At 38.7% G+C, this 26,656-nt stretch overlaps 2 protein-coding genes across 3 annotated transcripts in view; one reads left to right on the forward strand and one right to left on the reverse strand.

The window, feature by feature from the left end:
- The window catches only part of NIPBL (NIPBL cohesin loading factor), a 170,948-nt gene extending 169,424 nt beyond the window's left edge, over nt 1-1,524 (reverse strand). For both annotated transcript variants that reach the window (XM_016224049.2, XM_087815303.1), the window contains exon 1: nt 1,200-1,524. The gene's annotated coding sequence lies outside the window, so the exon portion shown is untranslated. The remainder of the gene's footprint in view (nt 1-1,199) is intronic.
- On the forward strand, nt 783-25,943 carry LOC148093432 (uncharacterized). The gene is made up of 4 exons (XM_087815036.1): nt 783-1,085; nt 1,226-1,511; nt 20,665-20,792; nt 25,596-25,943. Exons 1-4 carry the CDS (start codon nt 783-785, stop codon nt 25,710-25,712), a joined length of 834 nt encoding a protein of 277 aa, XP_087671162.1. The 3' UTR covers nt 25,713-25,943.
- The last annotated feature ends 713 nt before the right edge of the window (nt 25,944-26,656 follow it).

Below are 26,656 nucleotides of genomic sequence, written 5' to 3' on the forward strand. Positions count from 1 at the left end.
CTCAAAACACTTAACTTACACTTGAACTAGCATTTAAGATGGAACTTATAGTTTTCTCCAGCATTTACAGATACATTTGACCTATTAAAATGACACCTCTCTCATTACACAGTCAAACATCACGGGCACAAACAGCCAATGACAATCCTGGGACCTCAAGAAGATCTGCCCTGACATGAAAGGATGGCACCTTCTACATTTTTTTTAACCGCCCAGGGATTTTACGCATAACTTAATTAGTATACTTTTAAAGAAAATTGGTTTTACTTGTGTCTCGGCGCTAGTCTCAGAACATTTCAAATTCTTCTTATGCTTCTACACGGTGAGATCAGGAAGTACCTGAGCATTTCACGTACAGTCGTCTAAAACTGTCCTTACATAACACGCACAAATACAAAGTGGCAGGGTAAACCTGTCAAGTACTTTACACATGTCTTTGAATAAAAAGTCCATGTGCAACAGACACTGTCAAACAACAACATAAAAGCTCTTTTGGGGGGTTGGGGGGCATATGCAGTGCCTACCACACTACGGTTTTCTGTACTGGATATTCGTGTGAACGACTTAATTCTTTAAAAAAGGAAAATGAGTCTTTATTAACTTTCCAACGTCCAAACAAGTTTTACACAGGGAAAGAATTACCACAGGATCCGTGTCGGAGTATTTACATTTGTCTCACTAACTGAAACTACTTCCTCCCTTCATGGGGTCACAGGGGGAAGGAGGGGGGTTGTTTGTTTCACTGGGACGTTCCCCACTCCGGGACCAGGAAAGTTGTAAATATGGGGACGCCCAGGGCACATTCGCTGTTAGTTGTATTGTTTCCGCCTCCTCACCAGCCAGGGCTCTTCTCCCGGGCGAGGCCTGTCACCGAGCAGCAGCAGCCCCGCTCAGCCCGGAGCTCTCCTAATCCCCGAGCTCAAGTAGATTCCGCTGGCCCGCGGCCTGCGCTCTCCGCCGGGCCTACGCCTCCCCGGCCGCCCGGCAGGAGCCGTCCCCGCCACCGGAGCCGGCCGGGAGAGGATACAAAACCACCGCCAAGCAGGGCGGCTGCCGCCAGAGAGGAGCGAACTCTAGACTCGCCCGTGGAGGAGACCTGGGGCCGCTAAGGAAACGCGGGGAGGGGAGCGACGAGGAGAGACGCTGAGGACCTGGCGCCGCCGCCGCCGCCGCCGCCGAAATAAAGAGCAGGAATTTACCTGGGCGATCGGCGTCTGAATCCGAGGGGAGGCCGAGGCCGCTGTGGCGAGAGACTATAATCCGGGCCGGGAGGGGGGGTGGCTACGGCTCCTCTTCCGTCTCCTCAGTGCGGGGAACATGTAGAGCCGGGGGGAGACCAGCCGAGAAGACAAATCGCTGCTTCTTCTTCCTCCTCCTCCTCCTTCTCCCACATAGAAACACTCACAAACACCCGGCCAGGGGCCCGAGCTACCGGGGGGGCATCGCCGCCGGCCCGGGAACCAATCCTCCTGTCGGCGGGGGCGTCCCTCCCTGCGGCTTGGTGGTGTCGGGTGAGTCGGTACCGACGGAGGGAGGGGGGGGAGGGCGGGGGGGAAGGAGCCCTGTGTGTGTCTCTCTCTCGTTCCGTCTCTCCCTCTCAGAACAAAATGCCGACCGGAAGTGCAGCTGCAGGAATGACTCCCTCCACCGGCGCCAAACACTAACAACCACCCCCTCTTCCCCACTCCACTTCCGCCACCGCCGCCGCCGCCGCTGCCGCCGCCACCACTTCGGCTCGCGTCCTCGGCCCTTCCGCACGGCACCCGGGCCCGGCCGCGGCTGGCGGCGAGGCGGCGGCGGCTCTCCTCCGCGCCCTTCTCCTCAGGGTGGCTGTGGGTGTTGCCTTTTACTGTCGACCCCAAGGAGCGGCGTTTTCGCTGCGGCGCGGGCGGGCCGGCTCTCCCCGGTCTTTATTTTCCTGGAGGCCGGCGGGAGCGGGGTCCCGGCTCGGCGGTGGTCGTGTGCGTGGGGGGCGCTGCGGCCCGGCCCGGCTCGCAGGCCGCGCTCGCCGCCCCAGCGCGTCGTCATTAGCCTTAGGGAGCCGCGCTCGGGGCGGCCACGTAGAGGACGCCCGCGATCCGACGGCGACGGTGCATTTTGTTAAGTGGTATCCCTGCAGCCTGGTGGATGGATGGATCGTACACCTTCTCTCCTTTTGAGAGGCCGGACTTTACTCCCGTTTCTGCTTTATTTCTGCGGAGTGAGAACGCAACCCGTGGAGGTGAAGAAGATTCCCAGCTGGATCGAATTGGAATCGTGTTTGTGATGCATTTATTTCTGGAAATATGCGGTCTTTCCTCAACCTCCTTTTTGTTGGCGATGGTTTTGGTTCTTCCCTAACTGTCGGGATAAAGACCTGTAGGCGACGCTGTTGGAGCGAGCGGCTGGCCCGCGGCAGCTCGGAGCGCGCGGGTCCGCGCCCCCCTCTCTTGTGGGTGGAGCCGAGCGCGCGGGAGAGCCGCCGGCCGCGACCCCGGCCACCGGCGACCGCGGGCCACGGGTGGGCCTGGGGCCAGCCGATTTCAGACGGCGCTTCCCTCGTTTCGCTTGAAACAGCGAGGTCCTGGACCGGGCTGGAGTACAAATGTGGTTATGTGTAGAGTACCACGCCTCTGCCAGGCTCTAGTAGCACGTGAAACAACTTTCTCCTTCCGCGGTTCTTTATTCAGTTTACTTGTGTAAATTAGAAGGGGGCTATTCTTCAGATAAAAAGTGCAAGTAGGTAAGCGACCTTTACCAAACGGGACGGTATTTGTGTTGTATTTTCATGAACTTAGTTAAATGATAACGTTAATTGTAAATGGGAAATTTGCCTCCAGGTTCTTCCTTTTGCTTCAGAGCATCGCTGGTGGGATAAGTCGCGTCGCGTCGCTCCTTTGCTCTTGACCCTCCGTGGCGCTGCCTCTGGCCGAGCAGAGGCCGGGCGCGCTGGGGCGCGGGGGCCGCGCGGGCGCCCTCCGCCTGCGTCTCCCTCCGCGGGGTTCCCCGGGCGCCCCGAGGGTTGCGCCCGCGCCTTAGGTGTTGGCTCAGCTGTCACCTCGGGGCTGCCGCGGCCCCTCCTTACACTGCAAGTTGCCCTCCCCCTTTCCCATTTTATCCTTCTGGCATTCTACACATCATACCTGTTATTATGTTTCCCCACTAGAACGTAAGCTCCGGGAAGAAGGCAGGCTTTGTTTTTCCCCACCGGTGTTTTGTGGAGAAAATACGGCTAGAATACTGGCTGACACACAGGTGCTTAGTGTTTGGTTAACGAATGAGTAAGTGCCCTGACCTCCCGCCCTCACCCCCTCCCCGCACCACACCAATCGCTGAACTGTATTCCTCAATATATAGTTATATATACTTAAATGCTACAGATAACTTTATGAAAGTAAAAACAAAAAAATAAGGAAAAAAATAAGTTTACTACAGTGTTAGAAAAAGGCACTTTCTGGACATTTGAAAAACTCCCCACACCAGAAGCCCACAAACTAGTGACAATTTTTTTATTTTTTTTTTAGGTTTCTGTAAATGGGCTGGCTAGAGGACTGGGTCGATCACATGATCATGGGCCAATTAGCTTTGCTGTCTTCCTGAATCACAAACCGTCGTTCATTCTGTCTGCCTTTTTTCTTGCAAAATACATGGTATTTTAACTAAAGTTTGTGAGAATTGGTTATCTTAGCTCAAATGCAGCACTACTGGAAAAGTTCATTCAGCAAATATTTATTGGGCACAAAATGTGTGCCAGTCACAGTGATTCAAAAGGTGCGTGCTTCTGAGGCCTTATATAAAGGAGAACATATGGCTGCTCTGGTTACTACTCAATTATGCTGTCAAGCAAAGCAAATGCTAGTGAGATTTATTTTTACAGTTTCCTTCAGAAGAAAAGGTTCCGTGAAAGCTGAGGTCAGGATTAGTGTGGATATTTTAATTTACCTTTTAGCTTGCTGTTCATTTACATTTACTTTATGATAGCACTAGTTATACCAATAAATTGATAATTTTTGAAAACTATGAAACAAATTGATAACTTTTGTTTCCTAGTAGCTCGAAAAACACACCTTTTAAATTAAGTATACCAGCAAACTAGAAACTGCAGTAAGCCTTTGGCTATGATATTACAAATAATCATATTTCATTTATGGAATTTTTGGACGAGAAAAGACAGTCTTGATAGTTATTTTATAACCATGTATGACTGTTTTCCTATTGATCTGTGTAGCACATCTAATGTCTAATAAATTAGATATTGTTTAGTAAATCCAAGTCTGTTAATTATAAGTTTACCCATTAATCTTTAAGAACAGCTTTAAGTCTTACACAGATGGCTTAGAGTATGTTTTTCATTCCGTTTCAAAATACTAAAATTTCAATTTGCTTAAGGAAACACAATTATCTTCCTATATACTTTCTTAAATTTCCCTGGTAAACTAATAATTTTGCATATCCAGGTAACCGAAGTCTTGGCATTGTTGTAGCATTTACTTTAAAATTTTAGATGTCTTATTTTTCAGTTTCTTCCCTCATTTATTAGAGACTTACTAGGTGCTCATTAGCTTTATAATAGGCACTTCCTATAGTGAATGAAAACAGACAAGGTCTCTGCCTTTAAAGGTTTTTTAACTTGTATATATTTTATACCAATTTTTTTCCAGATCATAGAATTAAAGAAATTGTTTCAGTGCATATCAGAATATTTCTCTCTCAAAGCAATGTGTTTTGCTTGCCTAAATTTAAGTATCCAAGTTGAGATTTTGTGTAGCATCTGTTAATTTAACCTTAGTGTTTTCTTAATTTCATTGCCTTGTCTCTTGATTTTTGTTTTTGGGGGTTTTTTGCTTAATTATTTTTCTCAACACTATCCATTTATTTTGCTCTTACATTTTTAAAATTTTGTCTGTGGTGGCCTTCTATCCTTGATTTGTCCATTCTTAATTTGTAGGGCAGCCCAATAAACTTTTAATCTGACCTGATATTGCCCCCACGCTTTAAGTACTGAGTTACACTACTCATTTTATTTGCCAGGGTAAACTTGGACATTCCCATGACTAATAAATTGCAGAAGATTTAATAACATTTTAAAATGGATTTTAAGTATTAGCTAGTGAATGTAGTCAGCAGGAATTGGTACAATTGACAATGAATTATTTTTATTGATAATACTTAACCTTTAAGAGAAATACAATTTGTCATAAAATGATAGAAATGAAAACTTTAGAAAATCATTTTCTTCTCTAGTTTATGCCCATCAGTTCTATCCTTTATTAGTGATACAATTATTTCATATTTAGGATAATCAAATTACTTTTAGGATCACTTTTATCTTACACTTTGAAGAATCAGTTATAGATGTTGATTTGAGAGTGAGCTACAAAAATATCAAACAATTTAACAGTCTGTAAGTTCTTACTTCAGGTGTTTAAAGTAAATACCTTAAATCTGAGGTATTCAGCATCTTATGAAGGTTATTCAACATATTTTATCCATTTTTGTAAAGATGACAGAAATGAATGGTTTTTCCTCTGGATAACTTTGTTGTCCTTCAAGAACAAGGTTTGTCCTTTCATTGATCCTTCTCACCTCTAAATTCATAGATTTTATTATCCATGCCATCCATTTATAATCCTATGACTTTCCTATATTATTGTGTACATTTTTGCATGTCTGTGCCTTATATTCCTAAATCAAAGTGACCAGTTATGTGTTATACTACATTACAAGCTTCATTGTGCATTGGATAGGGTAGGGCCCTCAAAAAAGTGCATTTCTGAAATAGATTTTCAACATAAAATTATTAAGAGTCATTAAATTTTCATGAAAGTCTAATCTTAATGGAAACTACACATGTGCTGAATGTGAACCAGAGAATTAAACTATACCAGTATTTTAATACTAAACTAATCTGGAACAACATTGACTTAAAAGTGTTTTTATCTATGAAGGAAGAAGACAAAATTCACTAAAAGCATCTAAAATAGGTGTGAAGGGAGTGTTTATGATGCTCATTTCAAAGCATCTCCTCTAGACCCGTGTTTTAAAACTGGGTCATGTACCACTATGGGTCAAAAAATAAATTCAGTGGGTTGTAACTAGTGTTTTTTATTTAAAATATAGAACAGAATAGAAAATCTAAGAGTACATCACAAATGGTAAAGTTAAATGATCATTTCATTTATGTGTGTGCATGTGCTAGGCTACCTTGTAATATACAGGGGTGGGCAAAAGTAGGTTTACGGGGCCATCGGGACATTCTTGCAAGTAATAAAGCAATTGTAATAAACATAACCTGCATGTCTTTGCATACGAACAACTGGAAACCTACTTTTGCCCACCCCTGTATTTTTTGTACTGTGGATTATAGGCTGAAAAAAAGGGTTTTTTGGTTTTTTTTTAAACTACAGTTTAGTTTTTCTTTTACTTCCTCCCTTAGAAAAAAGAATACTAGAAAGTTCTGATTGCCTGTGAAATAGTGAGGAATTTTAGGGGAGGCACTAGGAGATTTGATAATTGGTTTCAGAAAGATGATCTTAAAGTAAATGATAGGTAAACTGTAGAAATGTCAAATATCATTGAAGTTGTGAGGAGGAATTATTTTCTTAGTGGAGCTAAATTTGTTGTGTTTAGATTTATGATTGCTTTCTTCTTGATCTGTTGTAGCACATCTAATTTGAAATGCCCAATACAGCAAAATAATAAATGTAAGGCAAAGAACATATTTGTTTCTGTTTATTTCTTCACACCTTCCATTTAGTCTTAAAAAGGTGTTTATTAACTAGTCATTCGAGTTCAAAGCAAACTGCTACCTTCACAGAGTAATTGTCATAAGAACAGTTTATTCCCTGAAAATGACTGAAATTTTTCCTCCCTCCAAAAAATAACAAACTTTCAGTAAGGTTTTTCTCTCTAGCCAAAGTAAATAATGATTTCTTAAAGTAAATAGTTAACTTTCATTTGCCATCCAACTCATTCATACATTTAAATAAGTACTTAAAATTGTGTACAGAATTTAAAAGGGTGAGATTGAAATGGGAGAAAATTGTGTATAGAATTTGAAAGGAAGGCAAAGTATTGTATAAGTGGGATGAAAAGTATCTACCAAACAGAAAATAAGATAGGGAGTATGTTATACTGAAATGTTTTAATAAAATTTAGACATTTCAATAAAATTTAAACATTTCATTATTTCAGTATAAATTTCAGTATTGTAATGTTGGCAAGTCTAAGAGCATTCAAGTCTGTTTTATTCCTCCCAGACATATGATGCCATCAGCTCCCTTTCAATTATAGATATTTAAGACCTAGTTTGGTTAAAACCTTAGCTACACACAAAATTTTCTAGGGAACTAAAATAAGAATTTAAGTCAATTATTGAACCAAAGCTTATTCCCAAGTATTTTACCAATGCAACACATACCCTATTGAATTAAGAAAAAAATTATATTACTAACCAGCAGAGGGAGCCAAGTCAGTCCTGAAAGGTCAGAGTACAAAGGAAGACCACATGACTTCCTGTTTTGAGTTTGACTGTTTTGGCAGCTGTTCTCTGAGTTTAGTTTACCCAAAAAGCCAACTAGAAGTATAGAAAGGCTAACTATCAGATGTGGATAGGGTGACAATTTTAACTGTCAAAGTCACCTAGCAGGAAGCAAACTATAAAGAAACTTCTGTTTAAATTAAGGACAGCCCAGAGGGAGAATATTTGGCATAAAAGAGAATTCTTTAAAACCAAATGTTAAAAATTGAGTGAGTAAAATATGCTGTTATTGATTTACTTTCTACTACAAATAGTGACATGTAGATAAGAGCAAAGCAATGATAAGATTATCAACCAATAAGCAGAGGAAATTCAAATAGAAATATACAAGTGGAAAAAACCATACAAAACAGTACCTTAGGGCCTTGATGAGTTACTATCCAGCTATAACTGAACTATTTCTTAATTTCATTTTTATTTAAGCTGAAATTAGACTCTAAATAGGCATATTTTAAAAGTACAAAGTTGACGCAAATAATATGCACTTTGACAATATAAGAATCAAGGGATAAATATTAATAGAAATTATTATAGTGAAGTAATGAGATTTTTCACTTTCAAAACAGAAAGTAGAATTGCTTTCACTGCCCTTTATTAAAACAGCAAAAAGTAATACCTATTTTGTGACATGTTTGGAGGAATATAGTGGCTAAATGATAGCTTATTTAATATCTTCTAAGAACATCAAAATACCTGATAAAATGATTATTTAAAGTAAAACTGTAAGAGCTGACTGTTAGCTAACTGCATCAAAATAAAAAAATTTAAAGGCCCAAACAATTTTAGTTAAATAATAAACTAAATTAGGTTAGTCTAGCCACTTAATCATTGTAAGGTTTGTGGAAATATACTGTCCAAAGCATAGGACAATAGATTCAGGCAAGTTTTAGCTATAAATACATTTGCTTATGTGTTTGTTTATTCCAAATATATACTTTTGAACATTTACCATCTCCATAGGACATGGAGCATATCTTCATTATGAACTAGACAAAATTCTTGAATCTTGTTGAAAGATTTAATTTCATATTATGTGAACAGTCATAGAAATTCAATATGCAACCCACTGAATCCAAGAAGATGGTACCTAGAAGCAAGTCATCCAATACTGAGCACTAGAAGGTAGACTGTAAACCTCTGTAGCTCAGTTATTTTATAATGCTACCTTACAATGACATTACATATATTGGCATTTGGTGTCAAATCAGTTAATCATGGCAATGATATCCAAGAAGTAAAATTCATCTGATATCAGTCCTAGAGACATTTTTATGCCCCCAAAAAGCAGTTCAACCTGTATTACTCCTAACTATGCGCTTCTTTTACACACAAGTTGTGATGAATGTGGGTTATTCGAATTGTATAAACAATCCTAGCTTAATTATATTTTTAATTTTGTTAATGTTTCCACCCATTGAAAAATACTATAATGATCATGTTTTCTTTATTTTGCCATCACCATTTATCCCCCCATACCGTTTTCCGCCTCCCCTGCCCCTGCATCACCATACTGTTGTTCATGTCCATGAATTCTTTTTCTTTTTTTTCCTCAATCCCTCCATCTCCCCCAACACTGCTCCCCATCACACACCCACCAGAGCTGTCTGCTGGCTCTCTGAGTCTGTCTCAGGTCCATCCATGCTCTCGCAGAGGGTAAAATTTTCTTCCCTTTTGCAACCGAGTAGTATTCCATTATGTAAATGTACCACAGCTGTTTTATCCACTCATCTACTGATGGACACTTGGGCTGCTTCCTCAAATCTTGGCTATTGTAAAAAACACTGCAACGAACATAGGGGTATAAAATGATCTTTTAAAAATTCCATTAACAAGGTGGCAATAGCTTTACCATGAACCATTTCCTTATAAGCATAATAATAGGTTAACTCATATAAAAGTCCAATAAAAACCATTAACTTTGTCACCAAAGTCAAAATCTTAGAGCCTGTTAAATATGTAGTATAAGTTTTTTGTTTTATCTAGTTTTTATTTAATAATCTAAGTTTGACTATAATGATAAACTCAGAAACAAATGAAGGGAAGAAAATGGCTCATACCTTATCTTAATTTCAGAGCAGGGAATGATCACATTAGGAAAAGCACCTAATTGAACAAAATCCAAGTGGTCTCAGTAAAGATTTTTGCTCTCCCTAAAAAAATTAAATGCAAAATTTTAGTCAGGAATTTATACCCATACATGAATACTGTTTTTAACACTGCTCTTTAGACATTTAAAATAATCTCTTTTTGAAAAACAGCACCAAAACCCAAACTACTTTAGTAGCATGTTTCTAATTTATCAGCTTCTTTCTGTCTTACACTGTTGAATTCTGTACCTTTTCTAAAGCACCCCTCTGATGTAGCTTTCTCAGTATTCCCGTCTTCCTAATTCTGCCATCAACATTCATTAGCTTCCTCCAATATATTCAGATGATTACTCAAGATCATATCCAGGCAAACTGTAACTTTTGTAAGGGGAAATAGCTTACACGATGAATTTAGAAGATCTATAGTAGTACTTGCCGATACTTTATGTATGCTAAAATATTTTTAATTTGAAGAACTTACTGTGCATCTCACAGGCTTTCTGTAAAAGTTTTTCAGTATCTATTTTGTGCTAAGAGCTTCGAATTGATAATGATTTAATGTTCAATCTTGTGCTTACATTAAATCTTTTGGGCTTTGATTCTACCTACAATATTGCTGTAAAAACATCATAGTTGTGAAATCTGGCTCTTTAAAAAATCCCCCAAAACCGGTTTGAAACTATTCTGACTATGATGTAACTATTATATTCAATATGTTATGAGTTAAATATGACCTCTGAATAAGTGAGTCTCTGATTTTCTATACTCTTAGGAATATTATTGGATTCTAAGTTTCAGAAGACAGTGTCCTTCTTAAAGAAAATTTGAATTTGTATATCCAAAGTTGGGGGGATATATTGTTCTTATGAATGCACAACATTGTTATTATTGTTTACTATAGATCCTTCATTCCACAAGCCTGTGCCCAGTGCCTACGTACTGGAAACAGTGAATAACCTTGTCTCTTTCCCTGTGTAACTCACAGCCCAGAGGAAGAACAGATCTAAGACATTTAAAACGGCAAGATAAATGTCTGTGAGTTGCATCAAAAGTACTATGAAAGTAGCAAAGATACTGGAAGTTTTGGAAAGGCTTCATAAGAGGTGAAATCTGAATATTAGTGAAGGATAAATAATTTTCCAGGCAGAGGGAGACAGGAAGGAAGGAAATCAATCTAAAGAGGGAGACAAATATGTAAAAAAAATAAAGTTGCATGAGGAAGTTCCTGTATTTCATGATCTGAAAATGGCTTTGGTTAGAGTGCAGATTAGGGAAGGGCCTGGGGTCTGCAACTCCAGTATGAAGTGTTTGGATTTTACCCCACCCTCACTGGTAAAGAATTTTACACCCAAGATAATATGGTGCAAATTTGCATTTTAGAATAACTGCAAATTAACATTAAAAAGAAGTACATATTATATTAGAAAACAGTAAATGAAATTGTGGGGAACCCAGAAGTTCCTGTCTCATCTGGACTCTTGGTGAGGCTATATTACTTTCATGATTTCAATTAAAACAGAAGCTTAGGCAACTAAATGAAGGGGAAAGGATGGAATGTGAGAGGCTGGAGAAATGTGAATGAGAAAGCTAATCTTTTAAGGGAGACTTGAGGGATTGGCTGTGGGACAGGCTGGAGAGGAGGAGGTAGATTTCAAACACATTGAGGACATCTTGCACCAATGAATATGTAAAATAAGAGAAAGTAGGGAGGGAAGGACTCGGGCATTACTGACAATTCAGGTTTAGTTCTCTTGGTGGACTCTGGTGTCATTAAGTGAGACAGACATACAGGAGAAAGTGTAGGCTGAGAGCAGAGAGTAAGAATAAATTTAGTCTGGATAAATTAAATTTGAGTTGCCTGTTGGACACCCACTTAGAAATATCCACTATACAGCTGAAAAAATGTGTGGATGCTCAGGAGACAAAGCTAAAGACATGAGAGCCATCTTCACGAAAGTGATCATTGAAGCCACAGAGTTGAGCCTAGAGAGAATTCACAGAATGAGAACAAGCCAAAAAACTGTAAGGACCATTAGGGAAAAAATCAAGCTACCGAAGATTGCTATGGTTTTATACACCAACACCTTCTCCCTAAAATATTTGAAAAGAACTCTTTTTATTTATAAGATACTTAGTTAAATATTGTAACAGATGCTTGACTCTAAAATCAATAACCTATAAAGTCTTATACTATCTAATCCTGGGAATTATCCAATTACTGTGTCTTTTACATTTTACTTGAAAATGGACAAGTGGGAGAACAGAGGTCGATTTCTGAAGAAAAAAGGAAAGGATAATGACATTTTATTTTTAAGCAGCAAATTCTTCTTAACATTACATAATACTTAAAACCCAGGTATAGAAAGTTTAGTTATAGCCTCCAAACTTTCTAAGTAGTTTCTAGCCCTAAGATGCCACTCCAATCCAATACACACTTCTTGCTGCCTCATTTAAATCATTCCTTTTTTTAAAAAATTTCTTTATAGTTGAAAATATTACAGATGTCCCCTTTTCTCCCCATTCACGCCTTCCACCACCACCCCACTCCCCGCCCCAGGTCTTCACCACACTATTGTCTGTGTCCATGGGTTATGCTTATATGCATATAAATTCTTTGATTAATCTCTTCCCACCCACCCCCACCTTCCCTCTGAGATTCCTCAGTCTGTTCCATGCTTCTATGTCACTGAATCTATTTTGTTCACCAGTTTATTATGTTCTTTAGATTCCACATACAAGTGAGATCATGTGATGTTTGTTTTTCTCTGCCTGGCTTATTTCTTAATCATTGTTTCTCTTACTACTGTCCCTCTCATAATATCTATCCAGTCACTATTTCCACTGTCCCCACATATTTTGATTTCTTTAAATCAAGGCTAATATCACAGTCTTCATTGTTCCAGTCATCTAGTAAGAAGGAAGAAACTAGCATAAAAGGGTGGAAATGAAGATTATACAAAACATATATTCCAGAGATATCCATGTTTTTCAGTTGTGAACCACAATCAGAAATCCATATGTCTGTGAGTCACATACATTTTAAATCATAACAATAACAAAATTATGAACTATTCAAAGTTATTTATTATTATACTGTCCAAATAGTCTAATAAGCTTTATTCATATAAAAATGCCAATTTTGAGAAATCAATGAGAATATTGTTATACAACAGACCAAACTTTGCTCAAAAACCAAGGGCTGTTCAACAAATGGTACTGGGACAACTTGAAAAGATGTGAAAGAATGAAGTTGGACCCTTACTTCATACCATATGCAAATATTAACTCAAAATGGATCAATGACCTAAATGTAACAGCAAAAACTATAAAACTCTTGGAGGAAAATATAAGGAAAAATCTTTATTTCCTTGGATTTGGCAAAGGATTATTAGATATGAGATGGCACTAAGAGCGTGAGTAAACAAACAAAAAAAGATAAATTGGATTCCAAAATTAAAAGACACAAGAAAGAAAATGAAAAAAACCAACCAACCAAAATAACTGCACAGAGAATGGGGAAAGTATTTGCAAATCATATATTTGATAAGGGATCGGCATCTAGAATATATAAAGAACTCATAATTCAATAGTAAAATAACAAATAGCCTAATTAAAAATGGACAGAAGATCTGGAGATTTCTCCAAAGAAGAAATGCAAATGGCCACTAAGCAGATGAAAAGATGCTCAACATCGTTAGTTACCAGAGAAATGCAAATCGAAATCACAACGAGCTACCACTTCATACCCACTAGGATGGTGAAAAGAAAAACACCAGATGTGGCAAAGATATGGAAATACTGGAACCCTTGTCATACACTGCTGGTGGGAATGTAAAATAGTGCAGCACCTTTGGGAAACAGGCAGTTCCTCAAGTGATTAAACATCTAGTTACTACATGACCCAGCAATTTTGCTCCTAGGATATACCCAAGAGAAATGAAAACATATGCCCACACAGAGATTTGTACCCAAATGTTTATATAACAGAATCCACAAAAGTTGAATACAACCTAAATGTCCACCAACCAAAAAATGTGTAAACAATATGTGGAATTTCCATACAATGATATAAAGGGTGGGGCAAAAGCAGGTTTACAGTTGTGAGTACATGAAATACAGAATTTATTCTTGTATTATTTATTCATCATTGTATTATTTTCCATACAAACAACTGTAAATGTACTTTTGCCCCACCCTATATTAGTTGGCCATAACAAGGAATGAAGTAGAGATACTTGCTGCAAATGAATGAATCCTGAAATCATAATACTAAGTCACTCACAAAGGCCACCTGCTAAATGACTCCATTCACATGAAAATCCAGAATAGGGAAATCAATATAGACATAAAGTAAATGAGCAGTTGCTTAAAGTTCTGGTGTTTGTGGGGAAAGGAGGAGTGGTGGTGAGTGGATGGAAAGGGTGATAACTAAAGGGTACAGGGTTTCTTTTCTGCAGTGATGAAAACTTTCTAAAATGACTGTGATGATGGTTGAGCATATCTGTGAATATACTAAAAACCATTTGATTACACACTTTAAATGAGTGAATTCTATAGCATATGAATTCTATCTCAAAAAGGCTATTAAATAAAAAAAACAAGGCCCATATGTACACAGGGCACATCTCAATTTCCACTCCAGTTTTACATTACATCAACTTCCATTGTTTCAGGAAAGAATATAATATACACTAACAGAGTTGGAAGACTCATATATTGCAAGAATTTGGCCACAGAACCAGAAATTTCACAATAGAATGTGATATATATATTCATTCTCAGTATCCTAGGGATACTATGGATTCTGGTGGGAATAGTTTGCTTTCACTTCAATCAGTTCCTCTTTAAGTAGAGCCATTAACAAGGCAGATGCTTAAAAAATTCAAATACATCACTCTAAAGTCAGCTGCAGAAACTTAAAAGCATAATTCATGCTAATGTAAATTTGTGAATTTCTTTAGGAATCCTGATTTTATTTCTGCCAAATAGCTTAGCAGTTCCTCAAATTCTATGATTCTATTTAACACAAGGCAGTTTTGATATGGGGCATGAATGCACACTCCAAGTAACATTTACCCACTCTCCATGTTCTGGTTTGAATATTAATAACTATAGATCCTTCACCAGCTCATCAGTTCTTTTTTTTCCCTCTGCAGCCTAAAGTTCAGAATATTCAGATGTCTTGCTTGCAACACCAAACGGAAAACATAATCATGTTAGCAATTTGGGCTTTGTTATGGACTGAATGTTTGTGTCCTCTCCCCAAATTCACATGTTGAATCCCTAACCACCAATATGATGGTATTAGGAGATAGGATCTTTGAGAGGAAATTAGGTTTAGATGAGGTCATGAGGGTAGAGCCCCTATGAAGGAGCTGGTACCCTTATAAGAAGAGGAAGAGGCACCGGAGCTTCCTCTCTCCACCATGTGAGGATACAGCAAGAACATAGCCATCTGCAAGCCAGAAAGAGAGCACTTACCAAGAACCAAATCTGCTAACACCTTGTCTTGGATTTCTCAGCCTCCAGAAGTGTGAGAAATAAATTCCTGCTTTTTAATCTGCCCAGTCTGTGGTATTTTTTTGTAACAGCCCAGGGTGACCAAGACAGGCTCAGACAAAGTTGGGTTTCTTTAATTACCAAAAGTTTTAGATCTGAAGTAGCATCAGTGTAACTCTCTTCAGCAAGTTTCCACAATCCAGTCATTTTATTGTGTTACAATAAACTAAACTGATTGCACATATAACAGCACAATGACAAAAATAATAAAAAATTTAAAGTAATCCTAACAAGAAATGTGTGGAATCTATATAAAAATGTATAAAACTATATACTGAGAGCTATATAAAATCTGGAAGAAGAGAACTGTTCTGAAATTAATTTACAGGTGTTCTTTTTGTAGAACTTGAAAAGTTATTCTAAAATTCATATGGAGTAATAGATGAAACGGGCATTTTTTTAAAAAAAGAGTTATGGGTGGCTGAACTTGTTTCTCTTGGATTAATGATCAAATACAATCTAAATTTTAAATACAAAATTTGAAAAAAAAAATAGAAAATTTGCCTTAGTGATATAAGCTAAGCAGAATTTTATAATAAGTGATAAGTCAGAAACTTTCTTCATCTATTCCTTAGTAGTTTGTGCAGGATTTAGCACACATATATTAATATAGTCTTAATATATTCTACTCTTTTAAGAAATTTTATCTCCACCTCCCTCCAACTACTCTTGTAGTTTTATCAGCAACACAGTGCTTGGCTAGGCACTCTATAAATGTTTGTTGAATGAACGACCCCCAAATGATCACATTTCAGTTAAAAATTAATAAATTCGGGGGGGTTCTTCTTCTCATACACTATCAGGGCAAGAAATATCTTCTAGCTTGGAATAAAATCTAGGGAGAAAACCCATCGACTGTAAATTGGAACGGGACTTACTAAATTACACATTTTGGCAAATTACTAACTTTTTTGTTAACAGGTTGACAATATTATATTTCCTGTACCAAATCTATTTTAACATGAATTAATTACACTGAGTCACTATATTACTATTTCCCAAATTACTTCACAAAACAGTTCTGCCAAATGATCCAGAAATAAAGGATTCTTTGGTCATAGTTTCCTCTTGAAGATTTATCATGCATATAAACACTTTGAATGTTCTGAAAATTTCTTAATAAGCAAACCTGTTAAAGTTTGTTTAACTCAACATTCTTTATCATGAAATCCTTTTATCATATAACCTCTATTAATATCTTTAATATTAAAGTACTTTTCTGCCGGAAACCACATTACGTAATTCCAAGTTGAACTTTATGATCAGTGTGCAAATGTTTTGGGCATGGAGTAGACATTGTTCAAGACTTATTTTCTAACTAAACCCAATAGGCCCACATGGTTAAAACAGGTCCAATTCTCTTTACATATCTTTAGAGCTTATGGGTTTTGTTATATAAATAAGTTTGTTATATAAGTCAACACATTTAACATTTACCTTTATCTTTCCAATACTTTTAACAATTTAAATCTTAAGTTTTAAAAGAAGCTTATGCGGATATAAGTAATTTATTCGGGTAAAATCAATAAAAATTTCTGAAAAATCTGAAGTGGCACTATGTATATGGAAGAAACAATATGGCCAGAATGGGTCCATTTTTAGCCTATTTTCATAAACTAAAAGCAAATATTACATCCTAAAATTTATATTTTTACATCTAGCCTTTGCTGTTGTTAATTTGAAATTTCATTTCTATGTGAAATAGAGAATTTCATCAAGCACAGAACCTAAAAGTTAGATTTAAATAAGTACTTACTAGAACTTGGGATAATCACTTAACTTTAAGTCACTTAACTCTCTAAACCCGTTCCCACATTTATAAATTAGAAATTATAGTTGTGGCTAACTAATACAGCTAAGATTAAGGACTGAAGGTGATAATACTTGTAAAGTTTTAGCACAATGTCTGGCATATAATCAGTAAATGTTTGTGAGTATTGGGCTAGTTCAAGTTTTAATTCTAATTCTTGCATTAGGTAAATTGCCCAACATAACCCAGTGTTTGTATTCTTTAAATATTTCCCGTTCATAGGACTGGTGTAAATAATTTGCAAAGAAAAAACCCCAATATTTTGAAAAATCCTTAGATACCACTTGAGAATGTTAAAAATGCTTTCCCTCTTTAATTTCTCTCCTCTTCCAAAAAATAAAAATTACCGGTTAACTTTTCAGTTTTTTGTTTTTTTGTTTTTATACTTTCCATGTTACCAAAATTATAAACCAAGAAACACCCTTTGCTTTATTAAGAAATGAACTCGCTGTGGCTCAGGTACTGTCAGATTGTACCCAGTTCACTAATGAATAAACTATTTCAAAGTGATTGGCTCGAGTCACAGATAATTTATGGAAAAGGCAAAAATAAGCTGTGCCTTGTAAAAGTATATAGTAAAGCTCAATTCATCATCACATGAAACAAAAGCCCAGTCTGTTTATTATACAGCTACTTACACGCACAAGTTATCCCAGAAATAGTGGGCATACTGCAGTACACTTGGTTATTGCTTATTATATGCTTTAGGAAAAAAGAAAATTTACTAATATTCTTAAGACTTTAGTTCATTTAAAATAGGAAAGGATTAAACAATACTTTTCACACCTTCGACTCTGCTTTGGCTAAAAGCGAAAGGCGACGCGGTAGCATCATGACGCTGTCTGGCGGGAAAACGGCTCCGGCGCCGACGTCTGCGTCTCGGTTCCGGCGCTCCCACCGACTCGTCACGTGACCGGCGAGACCCGCTCCTTCCGGCCAGGGTGTCTCCGTTACAGGGAGGACGGCACCCCAAGGGGAACCGCCGAGGCCCTGGGTCCAGAGGCCGCCGGCGCGGCGTGGGCCGCGTCCTTCCGCGGTGACTTCGGCGAGCGCTGTGTCTTCCGGCCGCCCGACTTCTCGGAGGGACGCCGGCGTTTTCCCGCCGCCGGGAGAAGTCCTGAGGCGGGGCTGGATGAAAGCTGGCGCCCCCTCGCCACAGCCTCGTGTCTCCCGCCTCGGGCAGAAACCTGGGCGTTGCCTTTGGACCGGCTTCGGCTAGTGACCAAAACCCTGGGCACGTGGGTATTTTTCTATTTATTTCACACATCAGAAGACGTCAAAACCCTGCTACACGTCATTTCATTGCACATGTCAGGAATGGGCTTCGCTGGGAAGAGTACTTACGGGAGCCAGCGCTGCCCCGGTGGCTCCCAGCCCGCGGCGTCGCAGGCGCAGAGTTTAGCCGCGTTCTACGCAGAGCCTCAGAGCGCGTCCACGTGCCCCGCAGCCCGACCTGCGCACACCTGCGGGACGCGCGCGGCGCTCAGCCTTCCAGCGGCGGCTGGGAACCTGGGGGTGAGGAGGGGCGGAGGAGAGCCGGCGTTTCCGGGAGCAGACACACTAACGGGGCCCGGGTGTACCCGGAAAATTCTCTAATTCGGAGTCGGGAGGAGAAAACTGGGAAGCCGCGTACCTGAGCGGGAAGCCGCGGGTTAAACCATTCCTGCCAGCCGGGTCCTACGGGTGAGCGAGAGCGCACCAACTTCACATTTCACCGCAGGTCCGCTGCTTTTATGGCGCCTGTTTGTTTGTTGTATTTTATCTTGTCGATTTCCATTGGTGATAACGAAGTTCTTTCACTAAAAAGGGGGCTAAAAGAGTTGTATAGCTGAGGAAATCCACCCGCCGCTCGGAAGAAATGGAAGCGTCCAGTGGCCGCGCTTGAGGTCCTGGGGCAGCTCGGCCGGGGCTCTGCGTGCGGCTGCGCGCTGGCTGCGTGTGGCTGCGCGCTGGCTGTGCGCTGGCTGCGCGGTGGCTGCGCGCTGGCGGCGTGTGGCTGTGCGCTGGCTGCGCGCTGGCTGCGTGTGGCTGCGCGCTGGCTCTGCGCTGGCTGCGCGTGGCTGTGCTCTGGCTGCTGTGGCTGTGCGCTGGCTGTGCGTTGGCTGCTGTGGCTGTGCGCGGGCTGCGTGTGGCTGTACACTGGCTACGTGGGCGGCTCTGCGTGAGTATTGCGAGCCGAACATTACAGTAAAGCGTACACAATTTTCTTAATAAAGAGTTGGCTCCTTCAAACAGATTTTTTTTAAACTGTAAATAATGGAAAAAGGGAAAATATTCAAAAAGAAATTACATTGGCATTAGGATACTCGAACTGCAATGAACCAGTTTTATTTTTACTTTTTACATCATTGACAGTGATGTGAGTTAAGTGGATTTCTGTGAATAATTTTCCTAAGTATAAAGCATTAAATATGGAGTTTAAAGTGAAAAATAAAATGTGAAGTGTATTTTTTTAAATGAGAATACCGTATGCTATTCTGACTTTAATGATAATACAGGATCACTGTTTTTAAAAAAATAAAGCAATACACAAAGGCATAAGTGAAGAGAGTAAAATCACCTGAAATCTCACCATAGATAAGCACCACTAAAATTTTGTTAAACAATTTTCTAGTCATCTTATAGTGCAAACACACGCACTCATGCACAGACACACATATGCACACATTTACATATAATTTTAAATAACTGGCCATTCCTTATGCATACCGCTTTGTACAGTGCTTTCTGATGAAAGAACATGTTGTGTACCACTCCTTATGTCATTTTATACGACTGGATAGTATGGGTGAATGCTAAGTTGTTTAATCCACCCCTGTTAAAGGATGATTAGATTGTTTTCAATTTTTAAATAACATAAATAATACTATAGAGAATATCCTTATTATATAATCTTTGAGTACTTGCTGGCTTATATCCTTACGATAAATTTCTGAAAGTGGTATTGCTGGAGCAAAAAATTATACCCATTTAAAAATTTGGTATATATTTTCAAACTCCAAAAATATGGTATCAATTTACAATCCCATCAAGTACAAGATAATGTTCGTTTCCCAGCACTCTCAACGTCACTATTATAAATACTTTTAAGCTTTGACTATCCAGAAAGTTTTTCTTTCTTTTTTTGCATTTTTTATTAAGTTGCATATCTTTTCTTATGTTAATTGTCCATTTGCATTTTATCTTCTGACATTTTTTGTCATTTATATGTTTTTCCATGGTAGCAGCCATCTGTCTCAATTATTTGTAAGAACTCTTTGCATATTATATTAACCTTTTGTTTATATTAACAAATATAAACATGTTTTTCTGAGTTATTTGCTTTGTAATTTTGCCCAAGATGTATTTTAGACATATTTATTTAAAATTATTAAATCTGTACATTGCTACTTGATTACAGAATTGTGTTTTAAAGTGCAAAAATACAGAGACACCTTTGTATGAAATTGATACCTTCCCTCAGATTGTCAACTCCACCAAATTCTGGGGTATGTCATGGTGATGCATCTAAGCGACTTATCCTCTACGCTTCCAAAAGTACTTTTACAAAAGTCTACCCATAAAAATTTCATTAGATTTCATTAGAGTGTCACAGCCTGATGGTGCTGTAACCAGAAAATAACTCTAAACTAAGAGATAGCTCATATACAATGAGACAGTTCATTTTCACATTATTTCATCTTTTCCAGATCCCAGAACCTTCACACGGACTCTAGTCTGCCCAAGGAAAGCATCCTACTCTGAAGCCTCCAGCCCCAGAGAAGTATGCCAAGCTTTAGAACCTCTCAGACTCTTACGTCCTGATGAACATCACCAGGTCTGTGCCTCATTGCCTTAGGACATTGAGAGTCACACTTTAACTGCCACTGTTTTAGATAACACCTCCGTGAACATTATTTTATGGAAATTTTTTTTCCTTATTTTAAGTTGCCTTTGGAAAAGAATTACAAAAGTGGGATTATTGGATCAAAGGTTATAAACATTTACATAGCACTTGTTACCTAGTATATTTTTCTCCAAAGGGACAGTACCAGTAAAATTGTATGTGTTTTCCTTCCATTTCAGTTTTGATAGTTTTAAGTGTTATTAACAGTTATTTTTGTTAGTTTACTAAGCATAAAAGAGAAGTGGATTATAGTTTTGATTTGTACTTCTCTGATTTTACCACACGACGTAGGCTTTCATTCTCTTTGTGTTTATTTTGTATTTGTTTTTAATAATCATGATAAAATTTGCTCTGTTTTTCTAGAGGTTTAAAATAGATAGTAAAAACTGGAATAATCCAGTTTTCATGAACCTTTTTACTGTTGACAGTCTTACAGATGTCCCCCAACCCCTCCCCTTCCCCCCCATCCCTACCTGACGCCAGGCCTTCACCACTCTATTGTCTGGTCCATTGGTTATGCATGTATATTTCTAAGTTTTTTGGTTAACCTCTTCCTGTCCTCCCCCCGCCCAGATATGTCTGTCTGTCCCATGCCTCCATAAAGAAAATGCACCTTCTGAGCAGAAAAATAAATAAAAATACAAAACAACACATTTTATTCTCAATCCCTGGATTCACTTTCTCTGACTCTTTAAAGTCATTTCACATGTGTAATCAAATTTAGAATTGGCCTTAGAATGTGTTTATTTTCCACGTTGCACATAGAATGATCTTTTAGAAATACAAGCTTAAAACCACTTCAATAATAAAAGTCTGAAATCCAAAACATTGCTTGTTAGCCTCTCCATGACCTGACCTCTATCCACTTTTTCAGTTTCAGCATGCAACCCTCACTTTCAGTACTGGCCTTCTGTTATGTTAGTTCAGAAAAATCTCTTGTTAGTACCTAGTACACTGTCCCTTCTTCCTAGAAGCTAAATGCCCGCAGGCTCTTTACCCAACATATCTTCCTTCTTTAGGGTGCTCTTGAAATGTGTCATTTGGTGTAGGTGGCCAAGGAAGACTCTCTAAAAATCAATACATAGAGATCATGTTAAAAAAAGAACACAAAAACATTTAGCTAGGGCCTGTCCCTAGAAGCTTTATGTAAATGAGGGGTCCTGAAATTTAACTTTCACAGTATGCCCACCTCTGGATATAATACTTTTCCTTACCTCTATTTCAGGGTCATGAAAATCAAAATAGATAACATATCCAGAAACAAATTGAAATTTAAAGCAGAACCCAGTGGTTATTATTTTTCTTGATATTTTTATAGATATAGCAACAATAAAGGTTTAATTGCAATAAGTTGACAAATTTTACCTAGGTTGACAAGCAAACCTAATCATTTATTTAATTTATGGACTACTTTTAAGGGAATGTTAGCCTATCTATACTGTGCACAAATTGGCCACAGGCATTTTGCCTGAATCGACACATTTTCGTTGAGGCTATTAGTTACATTTAAATGTTTTGTTTTGTTTTAAATTGATTATTTTAGAGAGGGAGGAAGGGAGAGAAGGGGAGAGAGAAACATCGATGAGAGAGAGAAATACATCGATGGGTAGCCTCCCACATGTACTGCAACCAAGGATCAAACCCAAAACCTAGGTATGTGTTTTGACCTGAAATCTTACCCGTGACCTTCTCGTGCACAGGACAATGCTCCAACCAACTGAGCCACACTTGTTCTGATGTGCCTGTGGCATCCTTCACAAAAAGCAATTAAATGATTAGATATGAGGAGAGGTGTCAGTAAGACTAATTTTCTTGTCGTTGATAAATATTGGTCAGTTGTTAGATATTTATTCCACATTACTTGTAAAAAGAGATTCAGCTGATAAGTGATAGATGAGGGCCCTCGTGGGTAGTGGGCTGAGCAGAGAAGGAAGACAGCTCTTGGAGAGGAGATAGGAGAGGACTGAGACAAGCTGCATGTACTTTGCAGTTTGTTGTTGGACTAGCCTGGGACGAGAGGACAACAATGAGCATCGTTTTTCTGTACTGTTATGAAATATTTTGATTATTTTAGTTTTCAGGTTGCTTTCATTAGATGCCAGTGAAAGTTCATTCTAACTATTTTGTAGTTCAAATGAAAATAAACCTGTAGTTGGCATTCATCTTGAGAATTTGTAAATATTTACACATACACTATGTCTACGATTCCACACTTTTATTTTCAAAATATTTCTGTAGTTCTTTCGTTTAACAAATATTTATTGAACACCAACCTAGTATTTATTGAGGAACCATTTTAAATGCTAAGGATGCCGTGGTGAACATGAAAGAGTTTGCATGCTGGAGGGTAAAACAGTCAGTAAGAGCAAATAACTACTGAATGGGCTGGTGTGGTAAGTGCTCAGCAGAGTGATGAAGAGTGTGGAGAATGATGGCTGAAGGTCGGAACAAGACCTCTCTGTGGAGAGAGCATTTGAAGGAGGTGAATGAAGTGAGAAGTGAGGCGCGTGAGTGTCGGGAACAGTTTTGAAGCCGAGGGAAAACTAGGGTGAAGGTGAGTAAGATGGGCATGTTCCAAGGCAGCAGGAAGGCTCCTTTGTTTCTGGAAGAGTGGAATTTCTGAAAGAGTGAACCAAATGACAGCTCCCTGTTCTCCAGGAACTTGTATCATTACATGGGAACAGGGACAAAGAAAATGAAGAAACTATCGTGTAAGTGTATGTTGGGTGATGATAAGGTGATAAAGAAAACAGATCAGGAGGAAGGGGCAGGGAAAGAGATGAGTGCTGATTTAGATGGAGTGGTGACAGATGGCACTTCAGAGGAGACAGCGTTTGAGCAGAACCGTCAATGAAGACGGGACGTAAGCCACACAGATCTCTAGGGAAGAGTAACCCAGGCAGGAGAACTGTAAGTGCACAGGCCCCAAGATGCTTAGAGGAAAGCAAGGTGTGTGGAGGAGTTTGCAAGGAGGAAAAGGGTAGATGAGGCTGGATTCGTGGCCAGCAACAGAACTATTGGGGGCTTATGTCTTCAGATTTATTCTCAATGGGATGGGGGCCAGTGGAGGAGTAACATGCTATGACACATTTTAGAAGAATCAGTGTCTACCATATTTAGGGGGCAAGGGTGAAAGCAGGCAGACAGACCAGTTAGGAAGTTACTTGGGTAGTCTAGATGAGAGCCTGAGCAGTTTGAATTAGTAGAGGTGTGGGAAAGGGATCAGAGTCTAGATGTATCTTGAAGGTAGAGCTGAACAGGTTTTAAAAATGTATTAGCTGTCGGTGTAAGAAAATAATTACCGTTGGACAGGACTTGCAAAAATCCAGGTGGAATTATGTTTTTATAAATATAAATAGTTTGAAATGCTTACATTTTTAAAAAATATATATCTTTATTGATTTCAGAGAGAGGAAAGGAGAGGGAGGGAGAGAGAGAGAGAAACATCAATGATGAGTCATTGATTGGCTGCCTCCTGCATGCCCCAGACTGGGGATGGAGGTAACCTGGGCATGTGCCCTGACCGGGAATCGAACCCTGATCTCCTGGATCACATAAGGTCAATGCTCAACTGCAGAGCCATGCCCGGCTGGGCTGAAGTGCTTACATTTATTCAAAGATGTTACAAACACAAATCTCGATTGGATGAGTCCATTTAACTAAGTTCCTTTAAATGTGAAGATTTGATTGAAACATGAAAAGTAATTCTCTTGTTTTGACTTTTTTTAGCACCTGGCCATAGAGTAACACTCAATTAAACTACTCTGCTACAAATTCACCAAATACTTGTTGAGCTTGGCATTGTATCAAGAACTGAGTACACATGATCAATGTTACTGATCTGGAACCATATTTAATCTTCACAATTATTATTTTTTTAGGTAGGTGCTCAGACACTAATATTTCTGTGACATAGTGTTGTTCTATGATATATCACAGTGTACTTTTAAAAAATAAAAATGTTTCCTAGTATAGTGCTGATAGGGAAATAGGGCTTCCTTATAGACCGACTTAGTTGTTGTAACCTTTATTTGTAAATTGTTTTAATTTTCTTGGGATGGCATTTGAATTAAAATCCATGTAAGGTAATAATGAACCATATAATAAAGTTTTTTGTGTGCATTTGATTCAAGTTAACAATGCTTGATTTTGGTTTCTTTTTCAGTGACCAGATAGGAATATTATATGAATATAACTTTCTCTTAATGCCTACCCAGAATTGTTATCTGATTATTTTGAAAATATCCTTAATTCATGCAGTGAATGAATGTTACACTAGCTTTTAGAGCTATATCTCTTTAAGAGCTAAAGTGTTTTTAAAGAAATATTTCCTCACTTTCATTCTTTTTATAGTGTCTTGAGTATCAATGCAGTCTCTCTTTTTCTAAGCTTCTGTTAGCGCCACTTAGCTAATTGTTATGATAAACTCAAGTTTTAATTTTAGCTTAGTTTACCAAATTACAGAGACAAGTTAACCTATATTTTTAATGAATTGACCTTAAAAAAAATAAAATGCCCTTTATTCTTGTTGTTAGCCTGTACTAATTAGAGAAGATTTGTTTTCTGACGCTGATTCGGGGAGAAAAAGATGGATTTAGGCTTATAATGCATGCCCATCATGCTTCTGATAGAAACTTTGTGCGCTGTTTTTATATATTTTTTTGGCCAGTTAATACTGGGGAAATGTTCAAATCATTTTTTCATTAGAACTTGTGCAATTCTTTTTCTTTTTAGCGTAATAATTTATCTGGAATTATTTTGTTATTGCAACATAATTACTGTAAATCTTTGCCTATGCAACATCCACCTTTCAACAACTCTGGACCTTCAAAAACAACTCTGAACCCATAATTAAACAAAATAAACATTGAAGAGGAAAGTGTCAGAACAAAGCTTAAGCCTTCTGCATCATGATGGTTGGGTTGACCACACCAACCAACAGACAACAAACAAAACAAAACAAAAACCCACCAGAGCATTTTGATTGGTTAATTTTCCTCCGAAAAGCCATCTTGCTAACTTTTGCTTGTTAAAGCCATGAAGCAGGAGATTAGCAAAAAGAGCCAGAAGAACAGAGAACAGAAGAAGGAAGACGAGTGGAGAGTAAAGGGAGTAACTGCAGAAGTAGCAGAGGTTAGAAAGGGCAGAGGAAGAAGCTGTGGGCACGGTGGTAGCAGAGTCCTTGAGGGGTGGGCAGAAGGGGTCAACTCTGCAGCCCGCCCACTCGGGAGCTCTTGAGAGCACGAGACAGCTCCTTCGTGAGACTGTTTGCAGGAGATGGTTGCCATGCAGGCGTGACCTTGCTAAAGGCATATGTTACACACCTGTAAAACTGGTGTAAATTTCTTTTGAGCTAACCTGAAAGAGAACCATACTTTCTTTTGTTGTTGTTCTACTGATGAGAAATACTAAGTAATAAACAGTCTAATATTTTCTGAATAATTATTTATGTCCTGCTTTTTTAGTGAAAGAAAACAACCGTAAATGTCTTCCTTATCTGTAGAAATACTAACTCGTGAGTATAAAAATTTTCTCTCCTATTGGCTGAATGTATCGTGCACAGCCAACTGTCAAACTTTTAAAACCTAAATTCCATTTCTGCCTTAAATATTTGTAGAATGAGGTAGGGTATAAATAAAAATATAAATAAATAAAATTATATGAAATGTAATTTTTAATTGGCTTCATAACCTTTGTAATTAGCTAGCCAAAATAAACATTTAGCTCAATCACCCGGACTTCACTGCATCTCTATTTTGGTTTCCTTTTCACTGTGTGACACATTGCTAAAAGTG

This window comes from Miniopterus natalensis, chromosome 3 (assembly GCF_054644295.1).
Source record: "Miniopterus natalensis isolate mMinNat1 chromosome 3, mMinNat1.hap1, whole genome shotgun sequence".
NCBI lineage: Eukaryota > Metazoa > Chordata > Mammalia > Chiroptera > Miniopteridae > Miniopterus > Miniopterus natalensis.